Source organism: Tenrec ecaudatus, chromosome 4 (genome assembly GCF_050624435.1).
Source record: "Tenrec ecaudatus isolate mTenEca1 chromosome 4, mTenEca1.hap1, whole genome shotgun sequence".
NCBI classification, from domain to species: domain Eukaryota; kingdom Metazoa; phylum Chordata; class Mammalia; order Afrosoricida; family Tenrecidae; genus Tenrec; species Tenrec ecaudatus.
The window spans coordinates 168,930,336-168,939,269 of record NC_134533.1 but is presented as its reverse complement, the minus strand read 5'-3'; the positions used below and the strand labels follow the sequence as shown (position 1 = coordinate 168,939,269).

At 47.8% G+C, this 8,934-nt stretch overlaps 1 protein-coding gene and 1 non-coding gene across 2 annotated transcripts; one reads left to right on the top strand and one right to left on the bottom strand.

Annotated features, from left to right (window-relative positions):
- Nucleotides 1–611: 611 nt before the first annotated feature.
- On the bottom strand, nt 612–684 carry TRNAV-AAC (transfer RNA valine (anticodon AAC)). The gene has a single exon. It is a non-coding gene; the product is annotated as a tRNA-Val (tRNA).
- Nucleotides 685–1,946: 1,262 nt separating this feature from the next.
- ACTRT3 (actin related protein T3) lies at nt 1,947–8,364 on the top strand. Its single transcript, XM_075548900.1, has 2 exons — nt 1,947–2,146; nt 7,428–8,364. The coding sequence occupies exons 1-2, from the start codon at nt 1,947–1,949 to the stop codon at nt 8,344–8,346; spliced, it is 1,119 nt and encodes a 372-aa protein (XP_075405015.1). The 3' UTR covers nt 8,347–8,364.
- Nucleotides 8,365–8,934: the final 570 nt, after the last annotated feature.

Below are 8,934 nucleotides of genomic sequence, written 5' to 3'. Positions count from 1 at the left end.
GGACTCAGCATTAGGAATTCCTGAGGGGGCAAGCAATAAATGGTGAGTCTCCCAGAAGCGTAATGGGCCCAGACTATCCAGACGTACCTTAGAAATCTAGAATACTTGCAGAAAAGAATAGCCGCGGCTAACTATACAGCAGTTCTGCTATTGATGCCTTCAATCAGAATACACTAGGCGCTATCCTGTTAATGTTCAATCGGACACTACAGTTTTAGAAGATTAAAGCCTGGTTTTGATGGGGAAACTCATGGAAAAGTTGATACAAAGATCAAGAGGTGACAGGACTGACACTTTTTTAAAAAAAATTATGATTTCACCTTCTACACTATACTGTTTTTCCAGTATCAGATTGGGCATCAATTTCTTTTCTTTTTTATCTGAAGGACACTTTGTATAGGCGGCAAGCATTCAATAAAAACACGGTGAACGAGAAAAAAGATACAAAATTAAAGTAAATTAAAATCCCCCAATTTCTCACAAAAGCATAACTTTAAAAAATGACGTCGTAAATCACAATATTCCACGAACCCAAGTGGTGTGGAGTGCGGGAGTAAAACAGTTTTTCACGAATCCAAGTGGTGTTAGGGTAAAAATGGGAAAATCACAGTTGTTTCCGCCCGGTTTCGAACCGGGGACCTTTCGCGTGTTAGGCGAACGTGATAACCACTACACTACGGAAACTTCCCTGAGCCAGTCGTGATCTTGAAGGGCTAATATAGGTGTCGTGACCAACAGGTTCCCAAAGGAAAATCAAAGCTAATGTAATCCCCTCGGTTATTTTGGTTTGTGAGTTCTTTAACGGGTAAAAAAGTGGGAAACTATTTCAGGAATTTTGATTCGCCTGCGACTTCTTTCGAAGCCCTCCGGTAGGCACCGCAGTCGAAAGCCGCTTTCTCCCGGGCAAGGAAGCCACGTCCCTCACCCGCATCCCGCCGCTCCGAGTCCCAAGCGCCGGGCTGGCGGCCGGCGGGGGATGCGGGGCCGCGACCCGAGCCTCGAACCCCTGCTCCGACCGCGACTCGCAGCACCAAGCTGCTATTTTGCTAGAAAACCAACCAAACAAAATAAGTTGGGGGGAGGGGGTGGGGTGAGCGATCCCTTTTCAGCCGCGGGCGGAGGGACGGACGATTTCCTCTGGAATGCGCTCCCTGTGCTTCTGTAGACCCACTCGTGGCTGAGAGTCGTTCTCTACCTACCGGGTGCGCACAACCGATGGCCGTGAGTTTTATAGGGTGTGCAAAACGGAGGGGACGCGCGCGCACGCACTCTGGGGGGCACACGTTGGACCGGAATTTTTCTAAACTCCGAGGAATGTCCCTTGCCCCGCAGACATGGACACGGCCCCGTGCCTCTAAATCACGACTATGGAAGGAGAAGGGTTCCAGATCCCACCAGGCGATCAACACGGCGAGATGGCAAAGAGCATGTCAGAGGGCAGTACACCTCCAGAAACCCCAGGAATGAGACAGGGCGAGACACTGCTCAGTGTCCAGGGGAAACAACGAATAAAAGCTGTTTTTAAAACCCACTTTAAATCCTACCCTCCTCCCGGCCCTCTTGTCTTTTTATGTAAGTTGACGAGTGTGCCAGCTTTCCTCCATCAGGTCTCCCCACGCTTCTCCAGTTCGGGGGTGCGTCCCCCACTTGCACGACCCTTGGTGCTCGGCAGCCAAGATTGGGGAGGAGGGATCAGTGCATCTGCGAAGCCCGTTCCGCTGCTCGGTTTCCAGGCGCGGGCAGCCCCCTCCTCGAAGGAGCACGTCGCAGCCAGACGCGATCGACCAGGGCGGCTGTCGGGGCGCGGACGCGGCCAGCGGGGGGCCGGAGCCGGCCTGGGGGACCCGCACGGCCGAGCCGGGCCTCTGTGACGCGGCGTTCGGGGCGCGCACACCTTCCGCTCTCGCCCAGCGGCCGGCCGGCGCGCGGCGGGGCGGCGGGCAGACATGAGCGCCCGACAGCTGCCGGTGGTGATCGACAACGGCTCCGGAGTGATCCAGACGGGCCTGGCCGGGAGCCGGGAGCCCCAGTTCGTGGTTCCGAACCTTGTAGGCCGCACCAGGGGCCAGGGCAGGGAGGCCCCGGGCGCGGAAGAACTGTTCGTGGGCGACCGGGCGCAAGACGGGCACAGCTCGCTGTCCATCAGGTACAGCGGCCCGACGGCGCGGCCCGGAGGCACGGCTGGTCCCGCCCGGAGCCGGTTCGGGGCGCGCGGGGAGCTGGTGGGGGGGTGGGGAGAGTGGAAGTGGAAGGCAGGTGCCGGGGACAGGGATGACGACGCCAAGCGGCAGGTTCAAGGCCAGTGGGCGTGACTGCAAACGCCTGGACCACCGGTCTGTAAGGGCACTAGCCATTCACACAGTAGACATCCCCGACGCTTCCCTATCTCAACCGTAAAAACAAAAGTGTCATCCGTAAAAGGAACACAGCATGCACGAAGAGGAGCACTAGTGGCGCGGTGGCTAAAGCGCTTGGCCGCCAAGCCAAACATCGGTGCTTCGTAAGGAGGAAGATTTCAGCCTTGGACACCCTAATGAGGCTCCTTCTGCCTGTTCTACAGGGTCCTTACGAGTCGGAATCAAGTGCACGGCAGTGGATTTGGTCCGAGTTCGTTTAAGATTGTTGTTGAATTCATGGTCCTTTGTCATGATGGCTTTGTCCTTCCATTCTCATTCACTGCCATCCAGCGATGCTGATTCGCAGGGACCCTGTAGCACAGGGTACAACGACACCGGCAGTTTCCTAAACTGTTACTTTGTTTTTAAAACAAAAAATAGATGCTTGACTTGAAGGAGAAAACATTTAGGCTTCATTTCTTTGAGAGTAATTTACCCCTACGTAAAGACAGATTGCCCTACATGTAACAGCTACATACAAAAAAAGATTTTAAATTGTCCTTAGTTTTACAATGATAAATGAAAAACATCAAAATTGCCCAATCGAGCAAGATATGCAAGGATTTTTTATGTCTTTTTTGGGGTTTTTAAAAAACATTTTATTAGGGAATCATACAACTCTTATCACAATCCATACATATACATATATCAATTGTATAATTTTCAAAGCATTTGCTCTCCACTTAAGCCCTTGGCTTCAAGTCCTCTTTTTCCCTCTCTCTCCCTGCTCCCCCCTCCCTCATAAGCCCTTGATAATTTATAAATTGTTATTTTGTCATATCTTGCCCTATCCAGCATCTCCCTTCACCCCCTTTTCTGTTGTCCATTCCCTAGGAAGAAGGTCACATGTAGATTCTTGTAATCGGTTCCCCCTTTCCAAACCACTCACACTCTACCCTCCCAGTATCGCCCCTCATACCCCTGGTCCTGAAGGTATCATCCACCCTGGATTCCCTGTGCCTCCAGTTCCTATCTGCATCAGTGTACAACCTCTGCTCTATCCAGACTTTCAAGGTAGAATTCAGATCAGGGTAGTGAGAGGGGAGGAAGCATTTAGGAAGTGGAGGAAAGCTCTGTTCTTCATCGGTGCTACATTGCACCCTGACTGACTCATCTCCTCCTCTAGACCCCTCTGGGAGGGGATCTCCAGTGGCTGACAAATGGGCTTTGGGTCTCCACTCTGCACTTACCCCTTCATTCACTATGGTAAGAATTTTTTTTGATGATGCCTTATACCTGATCCCTTTGACACCTCGTGATCACACAGGCTGGTGTGCTTCTTCCATGTGGGGTTTGTTGCTTCTGAGCTAGATGGCCGCTTGTTTATCTTCAAGCCTTTAAAACCCCAGACGCTATCTCTTTTGATAGCCGGGCACCATCAGCTTTCTTCGCCACATCTGCTTATGCACCCGTTTGTCCTCAGCGATTGTATCATGGAAGTGTGCACCCAATGATATGATTTTTTGTTCTTTGATGCCTGGTAACTGATACCTTTGGAACCACGCGATCACACAGGCTGGTGTGTTCTTCCATGTGGGCTTTGTTGCTTCTGAGCTAGATGGCCGCTTGTTTATCTTCAAGCCTTTAAGACCCCAGATGCTATCTCTTTTGATAGCTGGGCACCATCAGCTTTCTTCACCACATTTACTTGTTCACCCGCTTTGGCTTCAGCAGTTGTGTGGGGAGGGTGAGCATCGTAGAGTGCCAATTTAATAATAGAAAGTATTCATGCATTGAGGGAGTGCTTGAGTAGAGGCCCAAGGTCCTCCCACCACCTTAATACTAAACCTATAAATATAGGCACATAGATCTATTTCCCCATCATCATATATATATTTGCATGTACATGTCTTTGTCTAGACCTCTATAAATGCCCTTTGCCTCCTAGCTCTTTCCTCTATTTCCCTTGACTTTCCTCCTGCCCCACTATCATGCTCCGTCCCCACCTGGGTTACAGCTATACCTCTTTATTACATTACCTTACCCTTGATCATTCCCTGCCAGGCCTGCCACTCCCACCTCACCACCAATTTGGATCCCATGCTGTTCCCTTGTCCCTGGGTTTGTTGATACCACTTCCTTACCTCCCACCTCCCTCTATCCCAAGTCCCCCCGGAACTGTCAGTACCATTGTTTTCTCCTCCAGATAGTTCATCCAGCCTATCTTATTTAGACAGACCTGTGGTGATAATAACATGCACAAAAACAAGACAGAGGAAAACAAAGCAACAGTATACAACAAAACAACAACAAACCACTGACAAAGAACAAAACAAAACACATCAAGAAAGAAAAGCTTGTAGTTGGTTCAAGGTTGGGTTGTTTGTTTTTTTAATGAAGCAGTGAGAGCAAATAATGTACTGGAATACAGAGAAGAGCTAAGTGAGCTTGCCTCTGTGGAAAAGGGGTGTTCACAAAACCAGTCTTTTCTGATTCCATCTCCACTTAATGTGGATCAAAACATACCACTGGTCATTTAGTTTAAATAAATAAACAAAATAAACAATGGGGGAAATGCAGTATGCTTGTGCACATGTACCGGTGACTTGATGTACAATGATGCAATGGGGAAGGGGAATTGATTGAATAGAGAAAACCGCACAGTAGTAGTTAGGATGTGGTGGGAACAAATTGTGGCTTTCTAAAAGAGAATATGCTCTTGGTCAGTAGGAAAACAGAGTTCTGGAGGAAAAGAGCAGGTCCCCTTTTAGAAGATGTGTCCTGTCTGCTGCCGGAACACAAGAAATTGTACCTTTATCCTCCATTTCCAACTGGGCAGGTCTATCTGTTTCATTGATTAGCTGTCCATCAAATCAGAATCTGATCTGCCTCAATGACAAAACCTGTCAATCACAATAGGCTTTCATTAGTTTGCTAAGTGCTCTATGCCTCGTGCTCTTAAACTGCAACACAGACCGCCCTGCCCCACCACCTTCAAATGAAGACGATCATTGTTCTCAGTCTTGACTCCTTCCTTGGGTTGCTCGTTGGCCATGGAGAGCACCAGTCTCCTCAGCTACCCTTCACAAAAGAGGTACCAGGTCTGCACCAAACAAGTAAACACAAACTGTTACTCTTTAGGGGACGTACAAAGTCCCGTCTTCCTCCAGTGGGGCAGCTGTTGCTTTCGAACTGCCGAGTTTCCGGATCAGTGACCAACTGGTAACCACCACGCCACCATATTAAAAGTATGTCTGCATTAACAATTAAGCATAGAATTATATACTTGATCCAGCAATTCCAGTTCTAGGTGGAACGCAAAAGACTTGCAAGCAGGGATCCCCATTGCATCATTGTATATCAAGTCCCTGGTACATGTGCACAAGCATACTGCATGTGTATGCTTGCAAAACATGTGTACACCAATGTTCATTGCAGCATTGTTCACAAAAGCCAAAAGGTTAAAATCCAAGTGCCCATCAACTGAAGAATAAACAAAATGTGGCACATACATACAATGGAATATTTTCTTAGACCCTTTTAAAGAAAAGTTGAAGGTTTACAGAACAAAGCAGTTTTCTGTTCAGCAAGTCATTCAACAATTTTGTTTCTGTTCATTTATTGGAATTCCCCTTAGTGCAACATTGCTTATCTGTATTTCCTCTGTATTTCCCTTTTTCAGATCTCCTTTCCTAACTTTTCTACACTTTATCCTTAGTAAAGGCTACCTTTTTGACCTCAAATGGTTGAGTCTTCAAAGGCATGCCCTACCTCCTTAGTGCTACTGTTTCCTCTATAAACCTGTTGACTGAAAAACGAGGCAATGAGAGTGAGTTCATTTCCAGACCCTCGGGGTGACTGAAGGGCCATCGCCTCTGAGGTGTCACCAGTCTGTCTGACTAGTATGCCTGGTCTTCCATTTGACTGGTGAGTTTTGATGCCCGTATTTCTCACCCTCTGTTCAGGAGCTTCGGGTGTGACTCCTCTCAGAGCGGTGGGTAGTGGTGGCCAGGCACCACCTAGCTCTGGCCTCAGAATCATTAAGGCTAACTTTCACATTGGCCTCTTTAGTCTGTTGCACTAAAGTCTTTCAAGAGCCTTAGATTATCTTCATTATTCCTTCCTCCAAATAAGGAGAGACCTGTAGCTATAGCTTACCACTCACAAAGACGCTAGCCGATACTCAGATGCCAAACTAAGATGCAGAATATGGTCTCTGTGGACTGTTAGGTTACCCTGAGAGTCCATGGTCCTCAGCCCCTAGACACAATGGAGTCGTTTTCAGCCATAAAGCGAAATGAGGCGTTGATACATGGTACAGCCATGGGTGAGCTCTGAAACATTGCTAAATAAAAACAGACACTAAAGGACAGACGTTGCATGATCCTACTTGGAGGAGACATCTAGAACAGGAAAATTACGTCTGGGGACAAACGTGTTTGTAGGGGTGTGTTCGACAGGGTTCTCTGCGCTTACCAGGGAATACAAGCGGAGGAAAATGCCGTGATTGCTTCAAGAGGCCCGGAGTGTCTGTCTGAGGTCGTGAAAACTTTCGCAGATGGACAGTGGTGATGGTTGCACATGTGCATGTAATTCGTGGCCCTGAATGCTATACTTACCATAGTTAGGGTGGTCATTTTCTGCTACTTTTATTATTACGATAGAATCTTTGAGACATTATTAATGTTGATATGTGATAGAGTGATGTTTTGAAATATGTGGTAAATACTTTGAGCTTTCTCAGTCGAGGATGCAAAATAAACTATTTAGAAGTGACCCTCCTGACATGGGGTCTAGGGTTTGCTTTAAAATACTTCAAGAAAAAAAACGGAGTGAAATTGAACAAAAGGGGTACATTGTTGCTAGGTACAGACGCTGAGTGGTAGTTGCCTGAAAGCATGGAAAGCAATAAAAATTGCAGAGGACAGTGTGATTCTCCTTTTGGCTAACAGCGGTCCTCCCTCAGAGGCTATAGCAATCGCTGCCCAGATAAGGATCTTGGTCATCCGTAGAGGCCCAAACCCTAATTTGAAAAGAGTTGAAACTGGGAGCATAAATAACTGCTGTTTATTTTATTGTTTCCTCCTACAGCTATCCTGTGGAACGTGGTCTCATCACTTCCTGGGGAGACATGGAGACCGTGTGGAAGCATGTCTATGACCATAACCTGAAGCTGAAGCCCTCTGATGGCCCGGTCTTGATTACAGAGCCAGCACTGAACCCCCTGGTCAACAGGCAAAAGACCAGCGAAGTGTTTTTTGAGCATCTGGGCGTCCCCGCCTTCTTTATGTCCGTCCAAGGTGTCCTGGCACTGTTCGCTTCCGGCTTCACAACTGGCTTTGTGCTGGATTCGGGCGCCGGGGTGACCCAGTCTATACCCATCTTTGATGGTTACTGTCTGCCTCATGGTGTCCAGCAGCTAAACCTGGCAGGTCTTGACCTCACCAAATACCTCATGACATTGTTGAAGAACCGTGGTATCACGCTGCTCGGTGCTGCCGACAAAAAGATTGCTGAGGACATCAAGGAAACCTGTTGTTATGTGGCAACAAACTACGAAGAGGAAATGGCCCGGAAACCCGAGTGTCTGGAGAAAGCTTACCAGCTGCCTGACGGCAAGAGCATCAAGCTCTGCAGGGAGCTCTTTGTTTGTCCAGAAGCCCTCTTCACTCCGTGTCTCCTGAACCTCGCTGCCCCTGGCATTGATCAGATGTGCTTCAACAGCATCATGAAGTGTGATACCGATCTCAGGAATTCCTTCTTCTCCAACATTGTTCTCGCAGGGGGATCAACTTCTTTCCTGGGCTTAGAGAAGCGGCTAGTCCAGGAGATAGCCAAGTTGGCACCTGCCAATACCCCTGTGCAGGTTACAGCTCCCCCCGAAAGGCAGAGTTCTGTGTGGATGGGGGGTTCCATTCTCGCATCCCTGTCTGCCTTCCAAGACATGTGGGTCACTGCTGCAGAGTATAAGGAGGTCGGACCCAACATAGTGCACCAGAGATGCTTCTGAAACACAGTCAAATGGTGAAAAAGCACAAACATTTGGGGTATATGGGACAGAGAAGACTTTGGATATTACATGTTTCTGGAATAACAAACTATTTTGATCACTGGAATGCCCATGTCTCTGATGCCTTTTTATCATGGGGGAAATGATTTTTTAAAGAGGGGCATGGGTGAGTAGGCTATCCAGGCAAGCATCAATGGAATAAGTAAGGCAGTCCAGATGAGAATGAACAAAGTCTAGTAAGGCATGTTAAAGGGACTGGTTTTGTGAAAATTGCAAACATAGTCCCCAGTAAGAGCTATGACTGGGCAGGGAGAATAAGGCCAAGGAATGGAAAACTTTAGGGGCTACATTTTTTTTAAAAAATCACTTTATTGGGGGCTCGTACAACTCTTATCACAATCCAAACATACAGCCATTGTGTCAAGCACATTTGTTGCCATCATCATTCTTAAAACATTTGCTTTCTGCTTGAGCTCTTGGTATCAGTTTCTCATTTTTCCCCTCCCTCTCTGCTCCCCCCTCTCTCGAACCACTGATAATTTATAAATTATTATTATTATTTTGCCATATCTTACACTGCCCGACATC